Raw genomic sequence first — 19,406 nt, forward strand, 5'->3', positions numbered from 1 at the left:
GTTTATGCGTACGCATGATCTTGCCCAAAAATCATAACCCTAGTTTATTTGATTCTGTTTCTTATTTCCTTGCATGAATATGCTTCTGTTTTTATCCTCCTTTGTATGTATAAGTCTCTGTTTCATTGTTTGATTCTTTGTTTGGTTTTTGATGCTGCACAGAATCAGTAGGCTGAATGTTCCGACTTTGATGAGCTAATGGTTGTTGCGAAGGCTTGTAAGGATGAACACATTTATCAAAAAGGCGACCGAGGTTGACCGGCCAAGTCCTCTCCAATGGCTAAGTTAGTTTCTCTCTCGAAAATCAAGTTCCAACTTCTAGGGAGTAATGTTAGAAAAAACTTGCCTTTATTTGATATCGGATGGTCTTTATATAGAGAACCTTGGAACGGTTATTGATTTAGTAACTTCCCCCGGATTTGACCGGCCAAGTCCTCTCCAATGGCTAAGTTAGTTTCTCTCTCGAAAATCAAGTTCCAACTTCTAGGGAGTAATGTTAGAAAAAACTTGCCTTTATTTGATACCGGATGGTCTTTATATAGAGAACCTTGGAACGGTTATTGATTTAGTAACTTCCCCCGGATTTGAGGAAATTAGTAAATTCTGACATAACTTCCTCAACGGCTATAGAAGTTACAATCGCTGAGGGAAGTTAAGCATTTGTGAGGAATTTGTGGCGATGAATATGGGTTTGGTTCCCACTCTAGAATTCCGTGGTTCGAATCCTCAAAACATGTGAGTAAATCCATTCTTGAGAATTCCCTAAGTGTCATGTGGTCGTCCGTGTGCTTTGCCTATGGACGACTCCTTTGTCCATAGACGACCTTCTTGAATGTTTGGCCTTTGGTTCACAGACCACCCCTATGGACGAACTAGAGATTACAATTTTTGCTATCCCATCAGTTTTCACATGTTAAAATTAGGGTTTATCTTTCGTTTTTTTTTTTTTTTTTGATGCCATGAACATGCATTCACATGTTCATGCTCTTAGAAAAACATAGTTTGTATCGCATACAAAACTACGCAGTGGAAAATTAACGAATCTACTTCATTCGCAATTGATAATATGTACTACATAAATTTCAGAATTTAAGAACAAGAGAGCATATCTTGGTGCGGTGAAATTCAAAACCAAATATTAGAAGTACTTAGGAACACTTTTAATCTTCACTCCAATTCCACTTATGCCCAAGAAGTGTGGTCTCTCAATCAGTTTATATGTATGTGTTCAAGGGAGAATAAAAAGTGGCTTACACTCACATACACACCATTTCATTCTCTTATAAAATTCTGTATGTTTCTTTCCTTAAATATAACTGATTATCTAATTGGACCAGCCTTTTGGGCCATTCTAATTGGGTTTTAGTATGTAACTTAGAGTGGGACCAAAATGGACAAATAAGACATTAGCTCTAGTGGGATTTGGGCTTTTGGGCTTTTTCTGTCAACTTTTGAAAAACCCAAAATTACCATTAATTATATTTAATACCATTATATAAATATAATTGCACTCTAGGTCTTATTAATAAATTATATCCCAAGATTTTATTATACATACAACTCATAAAATATTTATAGTAATACAAAGTCATGAATGTTGACTGCTACTTTAGAAATTACTACATTTTAATCATTGAGTACCTAATTTAATCCTTTAAGCTATTCATCATATATTTATGAAATCCAATTTCATAAATATATACTTTAGTAACTTCTTACTAAAGTAGTTAGGTCTAATATTCTGAATAACCAAATCCATTAAACTTATCTCAAGAGAATATTTTATATCTCCGTTAAGAGATTATGAATTCCATCTTGAGAATATATATTTATTCGACATTAAATGTGACTGCCCAATGTATTAAGGTTTTGATCGTGACTTTAGATCTCACTCCTGATGTATAAAAGCAACTTACACATCATAATCAGGTTTATTATTCTCTTAGAATTAAGAGTTGATGTAAATAGAAGTCGTGAGATTTATTATTCATTTGACAGTCGTTAGTAGAATAATAAATCTCACAGCGGTTCAGTTTAATATGTCTTAATACTTAAAACATATCAACTAGAAGTCTTCACTTCCATGATCAAGACAAATTATCTTAGTTGATATGTTATAGTTTTCACAGATGAAATGCCCAATTTCATCACCGACTATGAACTAAAATTCTGAGTTTACAAAGAACTTATGATTTATATCTTTTGTGACTAGATCACATAAATCATATACTATGCATCTCATGGACTATATGATAATGTTCAAATATTCATGTTACCATTATTTTAGATAATAATAAAACAATTTTATTAATCACAACATAATGTTATATATAATGTCATACATAGTATCATACAATAGGATTTAAAGGGCACATATCATAACAAATGCATTAATGCCATAGGTGCTGAGATGTAGCATGATAAGTAAGGAAAGTCATGCATTCATAGGTACACACATTTTGTTTTTAATCTTGTTTAAGATTAATGAACATGATGTGGTGGTTTGAATAAGCATGTTGTGTTCTTAATATCTTCTAATGATCTCTTGATGATACCATGATTAGTTTATTGCCTATGTTTCTACCTACAATATGATATGATGACATGATACTAGATGAATGCTAGGTGGATCATATGTATGATAATAACATGTTAAGGTTTATGTTATGATATGCCATGATAGATGAATGACTAGGTTCTTTGAAATGATTGATGTCATGTTGTATGCTTAGATATATGATAGTGTGTGTGTGAGTTAGAATGCAATATTGAGTATGCATTTAATAGGGTTAAGACATAAGACATAATGAGAGGAACCCAATCCTAGGGTTGGGCGATTTTGGGTGCTTAACACCTTCTTAAAACTGTACCTAAACTCCGAACCCATATCTCTGTTAGTAAGATAAAAAATGTCATTTCTCGAGAGGACACTATATATATGGTTCCTAGGCCATTGCAAAAACTAGGTGGCGACTCCCTCTGTTGTGTCCACATGGGAGGTCGTGCTTGATGTAACCATTGCCTTTCGGGGATGCCTAACATCAGGTAATAGATGCACTGGATTTGACAATCTGCCCTTCACGCATGCATTCAGCCAGCTGTCAAGATCAACGTTCAGGATTGCATGACCATTCAATTATCGAGGTGCAAGTGGATCAAAATGCAGAAGCAGTTGGCAATTTTCCTGCCCGAAGCATTAAGTACTCCTCCCCTATAAATAGTGTCTGGGGTTCTCTGATACACTTTATCTATTTCCATTCTTTACTCTCAATCTCATACTAGAGCCTTCTAAGTTCTAAGCCTTCTTCCTGAGAATACTCCTCCTCCTAAGAACATCCCTTTTCTTTGTGGGTCTTCTAACCCTTTTTTCCTCCATTCCCTTTCTTTTCCATTAATGGGGTTCGCCCATTTAGTTAATATTGATGCCACCGTAGAGGCATTTAAGGCCAAGTACAATATTCCTTGAGACGTATTCATTGAATACTGTATAGAGGGGAATATAGAGGATTAGAGAGTGCCAAGGGCAATCTTCATTCCCCTTATGGCCGTCCTAGAAGGTGGGGTTAGGTTCCCTTTAGACCCTTTGTTACTAGGAACCTTAGGTTTTATGGGCTCAGCCTTGACTAGTGTCTACTCAACTTTTATAGGGTGATCGGCTGCAATAGCTGGTTAAATAGGCTTTACAACCTAAGATTCACCCACTATGACATAAATTTCCTCTATAGTTATTGTGTTAGCCTTAAGAACGATTACTACCTCAAAATTCGGGACCCTCGAATAAGGCTAATTTCTTGCCTCCCGGACTCTAAAAAGAATTCCCAAGGGGAATTCATAAAGGTGAGTGGGAACTAGCTTGCTGATGAGCTCACTTGCCCAACTTCTCCTCGGAGGGCAGGTTGATAACCTTAGGTTTTGTTTTTGTATTCCCATTTTTCTTTAAACTTGCCATATTTTATATTGTGTTTTTCTACTTGTTGTTCCTTGGATTGTCGCATTCTTGGGTGCTCCCCCTCCTACATGGGTTCCAAGATTTGGGAGACACATTTCGAGCGAAGCACCCCCTGCTATTCTATAACAACGTTTGGTTGAAGGGATTCCTGCCAAACATTTTGGAGAATAAGGCTTGGTAAAGAGGTCCTTGTAAAAGAAGGATGGATTCCCCGAAGCTATTCAACGATGTTTCGGGGGATATAGTTTTCCGAGCAGAAGCCCGGCATATTCCTATAAATGAGCCCAAGTAAGTTCAAATTGCCAAGGTGATGGTCTAGAGGAGGGACATTCAGCTTTCAGACTATTTCACAGGGGCCTAAGTTCCTGCGGGACAAACACCTCCTCCTCGACCCACGGTGGTGGCCCCCACCTATGGACAAAAAAGGTTGAGGGTTGTTGATAGCCCAAGGGGCCAAGTCAGAGCTCCACCTAAAGCATGATCCTCCTGCCACCCTTGTTGCAGCCGATCCACCAATCTCCCAACCGGGGAGAAGGAAACCCTATTCGGATTTCAAGGAGAGGGCTTGGCTGCTTAGTAGCCTTTTTAGCTAAGCCAAGATCAAGGTAGTTTGGTGCCAAAGCAACACTAGAACTCCATTAGGGACATCAATAACCACTTCTTGGACCTCTTATTGTCAGATAAGGAAACCCAGAGTACAAGTAAATTGGGGGTCTAGGCCCAAAAGCCAAAGCTTATTGGGAATGGATCACCACAATTGGTGTCGTCTGTGGGAAATTCCTACTACACTGAAGATCTAGAGGTGGTGGAGGTAACTACTAGATGGAGGGGCAACATACAGGTGAAGGGTCAATGGGGTTCGGCGGCAATCAATCTAGGGGCTCATCTCGAGCCCTTAAGCCGATGGAACAAGAGCGCAGGAGAGAGTGTCGTGGCCGAGATAGGCATAAGATTCAAGATGACCTATAAGTAGCGTCATCTAGAGGAGAAAGAACTATTTTGTACATACCAGAGGGTTCGTACCATAGTGATCGAGACTATGAGCTGGAAAGTCTTCTAAGGCAGATTAGTGAGTTGGAATTAGAGGTAAGGGGTAGGTGCCGAAGAAGGTCCCCTGAATGGTCGTCCCACAACCGTAGCTCGGTAAGTAGTCATCCGGAGAGACTATCGCACCAAAGTCACTCTTGGTTGTTAAGGGATAGGTTAAATGAGTCCAAAGACGGAGACTCGGTATCACTGAGGAGGGAAAAGGGTGGGCGCCTATACGCTGCCATGAACGCCATGAGCCAAGCTCTAAGAAGGATAGCCCGGTCGCCTTTTTTAGAGGAAATGAATGCATCGAGATGTCGTGACACTTCACTCACCCACCGTTCACCTGTTACAATGGCAAGATAGATCCAGTGGAGCACATAAGTTATTTCACCCAACTTATGGCTCTTTATTCTTGGAATGATGGGTGTAGATACCGTATTTTTTCTGCCCTTGATTTGCATGGTAGACACCGAAAATTCCCAAAAAATACTATCTTTTCTCCATAAGACCACGGAAACATCTAGATTGACGTGACACAACCCGTTTGGGCATCGGAGCACTCAAAGTGCCTTTTTTTCGGTCAAATTGACCAAAATGAGTTGACCGAAAGTCAAACGAGGTCAAAATCCTCCTAAAACAACATTTTTCATGCTTTTACATCAAACCTAAGCCACTTGTAGACACCGTATTTTGTACCCTTTACGACTCAGGCTCCCGTTCCCCAATGATGCTGAAATTCTAAGACCCAAGGTTGGTTTAGGGCCCAATTAGATGTTAAATTGACTTGAGAAATGTTAAAATGAAAAATACAACTTTTAATGAGGAAATAAATCTATTTTTGGAAAAGTAAAGCTAAGGAAATCCTCAGCCTGTGCATGCAGGAATCAACCTACGCACTTAGCCATCATGCATGCACACACAAGCCTGATCTTGCGTGCATATGTAAGGTTTCAAAAACTATAAAAGACAAGTTTTCTGCATTAAAGACTGAGGATTAGAATGAATCCCACATCGTCTGGGAGCTATTCCAAACCCCCACTTTCACAATATAAATAGCCATACATGGCACTTTTTCAAAACAGACAGAAATCCTAAGGGAAAACACTAAGATTCACTAGAAATAGTGAATCAAAGAGGAAGTTTTTCACAAAACATTCTCAAGTCAAATTTCTTTTGATTAAGGCATTTTCTGGCCTTGATCTTTGAGTTTAAGATTACTAATCATGTTTCCTATTGATTGTGAATAGATTTGACTGAGGGGAATGATCAAAAATCAAGCTTGAAAAACTTTTATTTTTAAGGTATTAGTCTAAACTTTCTTTTTCTTTTTATGATTTAATCATTTTGTTTGCTTCAGTTTTTTTTCATTATGTGTTTTAATATGTCTATGTAGTTTAGGTTTTTGTAGTTTTTTTACATGTTAAAGCATGTTAGGATATTATATTTATTGTTTTGAAGCCCTGCTCTATTTTCTGTGTTGCTAGGATTTCTGGGGTGGATTCCAGGCGCGCATAATCCTACCTACGCACGCAGGCTAGATTATGCGCATGCAGGCTTGTTCATATGTGTGCATGATCCTACCTAGAAACCCTAACCCTAGTTTATCTTTTTTTGTTTCTTATTTCCTTGCATAGATATGCTTTTGTTTTAGTCTTCCTTTATATATACGAGTCTCTGTTTCATTGTTTGTTTGTTTGTTTGTTTTTTTTTTTTTTTTTTTTTTTTTTTTTCATACTTTAGAATTAGGGTTTATCTTTTGTTTCCTTATTTTGATGCCATGAACACGCATTCACATGTTCATGCATTTATGCCATGGGTGTTGAGGTGTAGTAAGGTAAGTGAGGTAAGTCATGCATTCACATAAACATGCATCTTTGAATATGATTTTGCTTTGATAATATAGATGAACATGTTTATTTGGATGAGTTTTCCTTAATGTATAGATGCAATCATGTGTTTACTTGGATCTTTCTATACTTTGTGTAACATGATTTGCTTAAATGCCTATGTTTCTGGTTTGGGTTAATGATTATATGTTTCTGTCTTGGATGTGATAAGATGCTAGATGAATGCTTGATTGATATGAGATACCATGTATGCTAGGTTTGAGTTGTGATATGCCATGATAGATGTATGCTTACACTTGGGTTGTGATATTTCATGATATATGAATAATTAGGTTATGGGATGATTGATGCCATGTTGTATGTTTAGATGCATGTTAGTGCGTGTGTGAGTATAGATGCAATATTGAATGTGCCTTTAAAAGGTTAAAACATAAGACACAATAAGAGAAAGCCAACCTTAGGATTGGGCGGTTTTGGGTGCTTAACACCTTCCCAAAACCGTACCTAAACTTCGAGCCCATATCTCTAGTAGTAAGATCAAAAAGGTCCTTCTCGAGAGGACGCTATATATATGGTTCTTAGACCATTGCAAAAACTAGGTGGTGACTCCCCCATTGTGTCCACATACGGGGCATCTAATGCTCGAGGCTATGGAATAGGAGTAGTGTTGGAGTCACCAGAAGGTATAAGGGTGGAACATTCACTTAGACTGAGCTTCCAGGCCTCGAATAACGAAATCGAGTATGAAGCATTGGTAGTCGAACTCCGAGCATTAGTGAAGGCAGAAGCTACAGATGTGGAAATCTATTCTGGCTTGTGTTTAATGGTAAGTCAGGTTAAAGGAGATTTTAAGGCAAGGGACCCGAGAATGACATATTATCTGAAACTAGTTCGTTCATTGCAAGCACAGTTTAGATCGGTGAAGGTGACCTAGATTTCTAGGGGGCGAAACAGCCACGTGAATTCCCTACCCTCCCTAGCTTCATCCATGGGGAGTTCTATACCTTGAACCATTTCTATGGAGTCATTGGAATCCTCAAGCATCAATCATCAAGAGCATTTTCAAGTTGCGGTCGTGGTTGTTTTCCTGAGCTAGATTGACCCCATCATTTCATTCATCTTAAACAGAACCCCCTTGACGAACAGAAGGAAGCTGAGAAGATACAGAGGAAATCTGCCAAATTTTGGTTGTTGGCTGAGAAGAAGTCGTACTGGAGATCAAATGGTGGGCCTTATTTGTCATGCATACACCTAAAAGCCATGGATGGATTTCTTGCCGAATTGCACGAAGAAATATGTGGGAGCCATATAGGTGGTCGGTCCCTAGCTCATCGAGCAATAACTCAAGGGTATTGATGGCCAAATTTGTAGAGGAATATCGCAGAGTATGTCAAAAAGTGTGATCAGTGTCAGAGGCATGCATTAAACATCCATCATCCGAAAGGAATTCTTAACCTGATCTCTAGCTTATGGCCTTTCACATAGTGGAGGCTAGATATTGTGGGCCCTTTCCCTAGGGCCATGGGAAACAAGAGGTTTTTGATAGTGGCGACCGATTATTTCACCAAATGGGTAGAGTCTAAGGCTTTGGTGAACATCTGAGACATTGATGTAAAGAACCTTTTTTGGAAGAACATTGTGACTCGATTTAGGGTACCAGAGACATTGATCTCGGATACCGGGTTGCAATTTTATAGCAAGGCCTTCAGAAAATATTATTGTGACCTTGGGATCAAGAATAGATATTCTACGTTGGCGTACCCTCGGAGCAATGGGCAAGCCGAGGCCACCAATAAGACTATTATTAACGGGCTGAAGAAGAGGTTAGAAAATGCCAAGAGAAAATGGGTTGAGGAATTGCCCAACGTGCTATGGGCCTACCGAACTACTCCTAGGAGATCCACTGGCGAGACCCCTTATTCCATGACTTATGAGACTATGGCAGTGATACCAATGGAAATCAGCTTGCCAAGCATGAGGACTATGAGTTTTTCCCCTGATGAGAATGACCAATTTATGATTGAGCAATTGGACTTCATGGAGGAAAACCGAGAGATAGCATCCATCTGATTGGCCGACTACTAGTAGAAGTTATCTAGAGGGTATAATAGAAACATGAGGCCAAGAAAGTTCATTGCTAGAGACCTTGTCTTACAAAGAGTGTTGGGGAGCATAAAGGACCTTAGTTTGGGAAAGCTAGACCTAAATTAGGAAGGCCTGTACTACGTTACTGCGATGGCGGGCATTGGGGCTTATTACTTGGAAGATTTGGAAGAGAGACCCCTTCCTTGACTGTGGAACGTAAGCAACCTCAAGAAGTATTTCTACTAGCATTACTATAGTTGTATTATGCATATTCGTTTATGTAAAGTTGTTGTAGTTGTCTAGTTATTTGTATTTAATCATAATGAAGCATATTGTAGGCAAGTATGAGGATATTGAATAAATTCTAAACCTAATAATTATCAAGGATAAAAGCCTAGCCTCGACTTGACCTCGGTCATCGACTAGGTGGAAATCTAATAATGTTGTCAACGATAAAAACCTAGTCTCAGCCTGACTCTGGTCACCGACTATGTGGAAACCTAAAAAATTATCAAGGATAGAAACCTAAACTTGGCCTAACCTCGATCACCAACTAGGTGGAAACCTAACTAAGGACAGAAGCCTAGCCTCGACTTGACCCTAATCACTAACTAGGAGGAAACCTAAAAAATTTGTCAAGGAAAGAAGCCTAGTTTCTACCTGACCTCGGACACCGATTAGGTGGAAACCTAAAAAATTGTCAAGGACAGAAGCCTAGCCTTGGGTTGACCTCGGACACTGATTAGATGAAAACCTAAAAAATTGTCGAGGACAGAAGTCTAGCCTTGACCTGACTCCGGTCACCGACTAGATGGAAACCTAAAAATTTGTCAAGGACAGAAACCTAGGCTTGGTCTGATCTCGGTCATCGGCTAGGTGGAAACCTAACTCAAGACAAAAGCCTGACCTTGGCCTGACTTCAATCACTAATTGGATAAAAACCTAAGTAAAAAAAGGGGGCAGGGGAAGGTGTAAACATTCAAGGGTTAAGCGTCATGCAAATAGTCGTGGGTCGAGTGTTGTGCTAACACTCTTCTTTTTCTGTTATCAGCAATTAAGTGTCATGTCATCAGGGTAAAAAGTAAGTAAATGATTCTAGGCACCGAACAGAAATTCAACCGTGCAAATTTGAAAGATACATCAATAAATCAAAAGGGCAATTGTTCTATTGAAAATTTTAAGGAGTACAAAATAAATAGTAATAACAAAAAAAACAAAAAAAATACAATTTGCAAGAAGCCCTAGTTAAGCATTGGGGCTCTGCTCAGTTATAGGGGGAGTAGGATTGGGGCTTTGCTTGGTGACAGGGGAAGTAGGATTGGGGGTAGCCTCAGTAACTTCTGACTGGACAGGAGCCACGAGGGGTTGAACGGTCCTTAGAGGGCTCAGATTGTCCATGTCGATGACATCGGTGTTAGTGGTGTGAACTTCAATCTCTTCTAGGAGTTTACAAAAATTAGGGCTGTCTTCTTCTACCCTAGCCTGCCCTCCCTGAGGGACTTCTTCAACTGGTGGGTCCTCGGGCAGGGGAACCTAGGATAGGTCCCTGAAAGGGGAGGCCAGAGGGAGATTTATAGTGTCAAGGGCAGCCACCCACCCCCCTAAATATCCCGCTAGGCTTGCCTCCCTTATGACCTTGGCCGCAGAGCATTAGATGTCATCAAAGCCGAGGTCGTAGTTGTCATGCTTAGCCTGCTCTAGACCCCTCTTCGTGGCCGCAAGCTCTTCGTGTCGAGCCATGATCACGCTTAAAGCTTGGGCCAGCTTGGTGTCAAACTCCTCGATCTTCCCCTGTAGAACCCCCCACCTTCTAATCGGCCAAGGCTTGTGCCCTCTCGGCGGGAGCCAGCTTCTTCTCAACTTGTGCAACCTCTCAGTTCTTCTCCTGGAGGATGGATTCTGCGACTTGCCATAGGGCCTTCTCACCGTTGGCCTCTTCGTTGGCTTTCTTCAATCGATCTTCGAGCAAATGCACCCCCTACGTGGCCTGTGATTCAAAAAAAATAAATAAATAATAGTGCTAGGGCTATAAGGCTTAAATATATATATTAAGTTATTGAAAATTGGCCGAGGAAAACCCTCACTGCTATAGAGTGCCACTTAAGGTTGAGGACAATGTCTTCATTTGCAATTCCCTCCTAGAAGTGCACGTCCTCGGGCAGCATTAAGGCCTTCTTGAGGTTGTCGGCCACCTGTCCGCCTTCGCCCTTCCTCCATGTTCGTATGGGGCCTCATCCTCTACTCCCCCACCCCCGAGTTACCACCATTCCTTCACGCTAGGTGAAGAGCCCCTTCCTGTCACAATGGTGATACTCGTTAAACACTCTTTACGATTAAATTTTTGGGTCTTAATTAATATTTTTATATTGCAAGACAAATAAACAAGACATTTTATCGGCCAATAAAAGAATTTTTTCTCCTAAATGAGAGACCTTAATTTTATTTTATTTTATTATTAGGTGGCTTTTTTCAATTTGGGGCTCAGGCCATTGCCTAAATAAGTATTCTTGTGGTTAAGCTGCCTGGCAGTTATAGAAACAAAAAGGTAGGTAGTAACAATGTATGGCCTCACTGAAAAAAAAAAAAAAATGTCGCCTTCAGTATCGAGTGTTCAAATCCTTTCTCACCCAAATTAACAGTTACTGAGGCGATCAATTTCGTCCGTATCTTCTTAAGCCGACTTAACATTAATAATAAACTTCCATTGCTTATCACTTAGAAATCGTCTTGACAGCGAAGCATATATAATAAGGCGAGTAAGTTTTTAAAGCCCAATCCTCAACCCGCCAATAATAAATTCCCTCCAAAATGTCAGACTCAGACCCATTGGCTCAGCAAATCTGCCTCTTCCGCTCCCTAATCAAAAGCAGAAGGTGAATCACTCTTCCTTGTTCCCTTTAAGTTTAACCCTACCTAATTCATTCGCAAAATTTCAATCTAATTCTTTTTCCTTGCTCTCTCAATTCCTCTTTTCGCAGACTCGACGACGCAGCTCTTCGTATCCTCGAATCTCTTTTGGTTTCCAAATCTGTGAAATCGCTCAAGGAAGTCCAATCCACCTTGAGAGTGTTCCTCAGATCCGAATCTCTCTCCGCCATTCGCGAAAACGCCTACAAATCTGTCCACCAAAAGCTTATCACTCTTGAATTCTTCGTCCGCGCTTTCGCTCAAACAGCCGACGTTGAGGCACTTACTCTTATTCCCCTCACACATTAATTAAAATATGCTCTCGATTTAAATCATTAATAATTTGCGTGAGAATGCATACTGGAATAGTCAATATAATCACTGATTACATTTTAGATAATTTTGGTTTTACCGAACGAGATGGCTGGCCTGAAACTGAATTAGGAGATGTTGAAAGCATTGTTTCGATTTCAATCTGAAATCATTTGAATACGCCTGGAATTTGAATTTGTGATGATTAATTCAGGTTGTGTTTGATTAATTAACTTTTGAAAGCGCTTAATTATGTTACTTTAAAACATTCTGATTTAGTTTTATTATTATTGTTTTAAAATCTAATTTTTCTAAAATATATGTTGTTATGAAATTACTCGGCTAAACTGTGTTACAAGGCCTTTGTAATTTATAATGCTAGATCTGTATCGATGATCCATGATTGTTTATTTATTTTAATTTCAACTGAATGCTTTCAGAGTTGCTTGGCTTTGAGATACGAGGCCTTGCATATGCGGGAACTCAAGTCTACAAGTTGCCAATGGCTAGAAGTTTCTTATTTGGAATGGCTAAATTTTGCCGAACACTCGTTGGATAATGGTTTCTACTCTATTGCTGGAAAGGTAATCTCTATATTGTTTTACTTTGATTCTATTCTGGTGCTACTTGAATTTACGAGTCGCTAAAGTGGTAATCTTATTTTGAGAAACTGCGATGCCACGATGAGCCTTTTTTGTATCAAATACATCAATTGAAGTCTAAGAAGCATGGACACAAACACAAGTGACATGATGGGAATATGACAAGTAGTTAATTAATTAATTAATATAATATATATATCTTGAGGTATATTTATTTATGGTATAATTACTATTTACCTTTGTCCTTTGTTTTAAGATGGTCCCTAAGGTATTATTTAAGTGCTTAGGGTCTGCTTGTTTTGCGCGTTTAGCGTTTCAACCGTTTTTTATTTTTATTTTTTAACCAGTGCCTATTGCACCGCAAATAGGTATGTGAACAGTAATTTTAAAATTTTAACAATAACAAAAAAATGATTTTTTATTATTTTTAGTTTTTAGTTTTCAGCAAAATAAACAGTATCCAAATGTACACTTAATCTTTTTTTCTTATGTCAAAAGACTCAAAATAGTCATTACTATTAAGCAGTGCATGGAAAAGTTTCATGTAGCAAATGATAATATATTTGCGTTGACTAGATGTCACTTGAAATGCCACATGGCCTTTTATGTTTATTTAGACTTTTCGGAATAAATAACAAATATTCAAATCTGTAAAAACATATCTAAAACAAAAGGAATTCTTAAAAAAAAAAAAAAAAAAAAAAAAAATTCCCTCCCAATACAGCATGTACAATCTAAAGTGTCTTTGACGGACACACCGGAGGTTTTGGAAGTGGTTCTTAAATTGTAGTATGTTACATAGCATTTGGAGGTGCATATCCATAGTCTAGAATGGGAAATCAGTGAACGTTATATCTGTCCAGTCTTAGGATTCCCTGAATGCTGTTAGCTAAATTTTAAATATTGTGAATTTTGATGACTACAAATATCTATAATGGGCCAACTTATTGAGATTGCCCTTGAGCCTATGAGTTTTCAGAATTTTTGAATTTTTTAGCAATTTGATTTGGTATACACGTGTAACATTGGTAAAAATTCTATCCATCCTAATCTTGAAGGGAACTTGATAACTTTTGTAGTGGTCTCATGTGGTCTTTGTTAAGATGAATTAACATTTTTTTTTTGTTCTGTTTTGGTGATAATATCTTGTTATTTCTTTTCGTTTCCATGTGCTTAGAGCTCTATTTCAAAGGGATTCTGTTACCTTTCCATTCCAGATGTGACTCTGTCCTTTCATCTGGCCCTAAAGTCCATGTTTAGAAAATAATCTCATATCAGCAATGTAATATGTAAATGTAAATATAACTCTATTATCTGATTGGTTATACTTGCTGTATTTTCTACCTTACTTTATGCAATATCAAGATGGGTTAAAAACTCAAATCTTGGGACTTTTATTTTGTGTATGTATTAGGTGATCTAGTTTGAAATCATGGGCAACTTAGTGGTTTCTTACACTAATCTCAGTCTTAACTGTTGACCTTTTCTTTTGCAGGCATGTGAAAATGCATTATTATGTCTTAAGAAGACTGATATTGCAAACCCCAAAATAGATGAATTATTTGAAAGTGTGCAAGTTTATGAAAAAATAAAGAGACTAAAAGATTTTGCTATGACGTCAGCCGCTTCACGCTCTGGTAGGTCTTCTTTATTTGTGCAAATTCTTTGCAAGCTTTCTTAGAAGGGAAAAGAAAACTTTGAAATTTTTGTCCAATTGATTTGAACATATGATAGGACTGACCGGCTCTCAGAGTCCTTTTGGGCTGGTTAGATGTAACTGCTGCCAAGCTGTTTGATAAATGTTTTTGTATCCACCTTCCCAACATGGTCAGTTCGAAGCCAGCAACTCAGTTACTTTTGGGTTAATTTAGATTCCTAGATGGTATGCCATCTGCAAGATAACCTGATTTTGCTACAAACCAAATATTAATGTTAGCTTTGATGCCAACAGCCAATAGATGGGATTCATTCACAGAAGCAGATAAAAATAAATCAAACCCCTTGTACCATCATGTTGAATTTGTGATCCATTGCATTGATAAGGTTGTAGTTGGCTGATGACCCTCAATACCATAGGAAAACCTCAGAGTTCTGCTTACGACTGATGGTGCAATTTCGTAACTATCTATCAAATGCTTGGAACCATATAATGATATTACATTTTCGTTTCATAATCTGTAAAACTCCCCTTCCACAAGAATATGGTTTTTCTCACTCTCATTCCTTCCCTTGGAATCAAACCTCCTATATTCTCTCAGTTTTATGTTGTATTAATTTAGGATATTGTATTTGTTATGTGCCTGTAATTCAGTTGATGATGATGATGACAATAACGAAGAACATTTAAGTATCCTAAAAAAATTCATGTAGGGGAAAGACAAAGGCTTAAGTTATGGTTGTGCCAGTAAGTGATGTGTATATGGAAGGAGAAATAGTTATATACTTATATACGGAATTAGCATGTTTTGAGCTTGACATATGGAATACATGTTCTGAATAAGGGCAGGGATCTTCAAAATGACATCTCATGTTGCCTTTAGGTGGTGGCACTATTGAATTATCACAATTTTCAACAACATAAGTATGAAACGGAATACTGGTTTAATTGTGCATCATGCGTATCACAATTAACTGCTTTGGCATACTGTTATCTGAGGCCCTTGTAAATTATTTTTGGGAATACATCTTTTCGATTGTTTGTCGTATAGTTTTGATCTCCAGAATGCAAGTGCTTGGATAGTGCACTTGTTAATGTTGTTCTTATTGTCGTTTGTTACTTTTCTAGTTTTCTTTATTGAAAAGAAGATACTGACTTTTTTCATTAGGATATTTCTATGGGGTTTCATTTATTTCTGTCTGTCATTGATGGTTAGAGAAGTATTGGCACATGATCAACCATTTCATAATGCATGGCTTATGAAGTTATGATATTATTTACCTAGTCGTGTTATTTATTCAGACTGATATCTCTAGAAAGTGAGCTAGTGTCAGGACCCAGAATGAAGTGCTCTGGGTCTAATGAGAGTTTACTTTTCTGTACTAATCTATTTTGGTTCTGATCAATTAAAATCAATTCTTTTTTTGGTTGGGAATTAAATAAATTTCAAGTTCCTAAAACATCGCATTTAAGGGCCCCTTTCTGTCATTTGATCAATGTAAATTCCATCTTCATTTCAGTTCAGGCGCAAGCTGCAGAGTACTTGACAAAGAAGAGGACTGAGAATGGAAAAATAATACATCCTTCATTGTGTCAAGAGACAAAATGTGTAGCAAGCACTATGTTCAGAATTGGAATCAAGAAGAGAAATGAACGAAAATTGCATGACCTGCAACGTACTACCAGTAAATCATAAACCATTCAACTTTGAGGTCATTGCATTCTGGTCCCTTCCTTTTTTGGTATTTTGGAAGCTAGTGCCTTACTGGATTTACACTTCATGGTAATTTAGGTGGCACCTAATGGATTGTAATGATGCGCTTTTTTGGATACGGCTTGTTCATGTTACTAACTTTTACTCAAATTTTGGAGGTTTCTGCTCAAACTTCGAAGGACCCAATAATTCGTCCAGGGCTGGGACACCCTTTTTTGACAGTAAACAGTTTTCATGTCAGAAATGAACTCTTTTACAACTTTAATCACATGCTTTAATAGCAGCAAAAAACCATGTTTAGTCAAAATGTGGAATCATGATCATTCAGTGATCTTGATTTTTAGCCGACGCAAGTTTGTTTCATAGACTTGAGATAGGCCTCGTGGGCCAACCATAGACAATTGTGGTACTGTCTGTCGCTCAGCCTTGACCACGCCCTTAACGTGAATTATATGTCTAGGACAAAGTGGATAGTTAAGTCATTTTTAGGAATATATTCTCTATGTTAATAATAAGAATATATGTACTGTTATTATTCAAAAGTTGGGGTTGAATTACTGATAAGGCGATAACCTTTTAGTCTGGAACTTGTTTTCATCTCAAATACAGAGGGTTGGGAATATCAACCTATCATCTGCACAAGATATATGGCACAGGTTAATTCATCTAGTAAATTTTTTTTGTTCAAAATTTATTAGTAATTGACTTTATATCCTTGTGAGAGAGAATTGATATATCACAGTGACATAAAATAAAATTGGTTGCGTAGGTTTTTATTTTTTAATTATAAATTGAAAAATAAAAATAAAAATCTGGTCAGGGTTTGAATAGTTAGAATATTGGCTAGACACTGCCCCATTTACCTATAGGGCTTGCCCAAGCCTGCTTAATCATGGGCCAGTTTAAAAATGGCTGCTCATGTTTTTCTGTCTTATCTGTCCTTTATTTGCACTGTAATTTTGATGTGGGGCTCCACCCTGCCATTTTTAGTTAATAATATTATTAATTTTTTTGTTAATTACGGCTGTTTTGCAAGAGTTTTATAATATAATAAGTTGGTACTTATATTTTTTATAAAGGAGACATCTAGAATTCAAATTCTCTTTTTTTGACTAACAAATTATTTAAAAAAATAAAGCAAAAAAGAAGTAAAAGTAAGGCTGCATTAAAAGGAAAAACTAGGGGCCTTTTTCTAAATCTTAACTAAGGATTCAACATTAAAGTGAAGAATTTCCCTTTAAATGTGAAAAATAGGAAATTTGTCTCCGAATCTTATCTCTCCAAGTGAGGAAATTCAAAAAAGACTAATTTTTAAAATAACATTCAAATATGATACTTTGTCAAATATTACTTATCAAAAAATGATACTTTGTCAAATATTCTTTTAAAAAAGGTATTAGTTTACTAAAAATAGGCAGATCAACATCATGTTCATGTGGGAGAAACGTATAATTATATACCATATCGAAATTAAGGAAAACGAATCCCCTGCAGCAAGAAGTTAGAAGTTAGAACGGTCCAGTCCAATGTTAATTGGTATGATCAGATCATGGTGCTCTTAACGTTTGATGCTACCCTAGCTTTGTCTTTTCATAGAGCTGATAATATAGACTTTCATTTTGAATACATTACAGGCATTGGAAATCCAACTACACTCTGCTCAAGCAATTGAATTTTTAGGTCAGTTGCCACTTGAACCCCATGTAACTACAGAGTTTTTCCATTGTTCAAACATTGCTTCTAATCTCCACCGTTTTAGATTTAAGAACCATGCACATCTCAATTCTCAATAATCGAATCTTCCATATCACCAAGCGCATTTAATGTTTGCATTGGAGCTCGCATGTTTTATTTCTCTAAGGTAGTGAGAGATGTCTGTTTTTCTCTACTTTATTCGTATAGCTTAAAAAATTGCTGTAAAACAAAGATGACAAGGTTCTCACCGTTTAGAGTGTGGGGGTTTTTCTTCTTCCTAGAGCGTAGGTGTTTGAAACTTGAAACTAAGTAAAAAATACGCGTTTTGTGAGGCAATGCAATTAATTAAATAAATTCTGCAAAGTGGTCCCAATAATTTTTTTTGTTAAAAAGTATGAGATGAAAGTCTAAGAGAACGTAAACTTAGTTTATAAGATATGTTCATATTAAAAAAAAAAGATAAATAAATATGCCATGACAACTAGGGAAAGAGTGCTGTTTTCCTCGGAACAAAAGATTAGAAGCTTGGAGTCATGTGAAGAACATTAAATGCTAGAGAGGGAAAAGGTCTTAGGGTTCCACAACTACAAATAATTTTAGTTTCAATCTCTCTTGAAATGAGATTCCTTTTAATAATCGTTTCATCTTAGCTTCATGTCGAATCTCATTAACTGTTTCACATTAATTTCTTGGTCGGTATTTTTACTATTATTATATAAGATAAATTAATTTAGTATAATAAACAAGTAAAAGAAAAAAAATCCAACAGTGCAACATTTTTCATGCAGCTAGCAATGCCGTGTATTACTGCCCATACCAATGAGTGACGTTTTGATCCAAAGTAGATTCTGTTTGAAACATCATTTTGTTTATCATTACTACTAATCTTGTTGATTTTTGAGCTGATTTAATGTAGATGCTCGCTATCTATCATATAGAAATATTGAAAGACCTTATTGGCTACCACAATATAAGGTCTCAAATAATTTAATTAAGTTGCTCTTAATTTTCATTTTCTTATGCACGTGGGTGCATGGATTCTATTCATGTTCACGCTTAGTCTAATCTTCACGTGTCATGTCTGTTATACCGTGTTTGCAATGGGGGCATCAATTGAATTGATTGGTAGATGGGTCTAGAAGGTAATATGATTTGCATTGTGTCATGGTGAGATAAGGATGCACATTTTTGACACACATCTAAACCCGTACATAGGAGAGTTCATACGGATACGGTACAACATTTTTTAATATTAGACTATATTCAATATCTCTTTACTGGTGATTTTTTTTTTTTAAATCCACCTTTATATTATATTGTCTTCTTATACTCTATATAATTGTGAAATATCAATATAAACAAAAATTTTATAGCTATATCATTTATAAAATCTTTAAATTAATTTTAAGTTATTTTAAATTTAACATTATATGCAAAATATTATGTTCTAGCAAGAATAAGATGCAAATTGTGACACACATGTTACATGGAACCAACCATCAAACATATAAGGTTTGGATTAAGTTAAACCTGTTATAACTTTTGTTAATGTTAAACCACTCAATAACTTTTTATTCCCCTTTTCTTTGGTCAAATCAAATGATAA

General features: G+C 37.1%; 1 protein-coding gene across 2 annotated transcripts; it reads left to right on the plus strand.

The window, feature by feature from the left end:
- Positions 1 to 11,593: 11,593 nt before the first annotated feature.
- On the plus strand, positions 11,594 to 16,682 carry LOC115954560. Of its 2 annotated transcripts, XM_031072550.1 has the most exons (6): positions 11,594 to 11,786; positions 11,892 to 12,099; positions 12,573 to 12,716; positions 14,230 to 14,371; positions 15,912 to 16,103; positions 16,184 to 16,682. In XM_031072550.1, exons 1-5 carry the CDS (start codon positions 11,722 to 11,724, stop codon positions 16,085 to 16,087), a joined length of 735 nt encoding a protein of 244 aa, XP_030928410.1. In that variant the 5' UTR covers positions 11,594 to 11,721; the 3' UTR covers positions 16,088 to 16,103; positions 16,184 to 16,682. The 2 variants fall into 2 exon arrangements, with proteins under 2 accessions (XP_030928410.1, XP_030928339.1); XM_031072479.1 differs by having other exon boundaries at positions 15,912 to 16,682.
- The last annotated feature ends 2,724 nt before the right edge of the window (positions 16,683 to 19,406 follow it).

The sequence above is a fragment of the Quercus lobata genome, chromosome 1, assembly GCF_001633185.2.
Source record: "Quercus lobata isolate SW786 chromosome 1, ValleyOak3.0 Primary Assembly, whole genome shotgun sequence".
Classification (NCBI taxonomy): domain Eukaryota; kingdom Viridiplantae; phylum Streptophyta; class Magnoliopsida; order Fagales; family Fagaceae; genus Quercus; species Quercus lobata.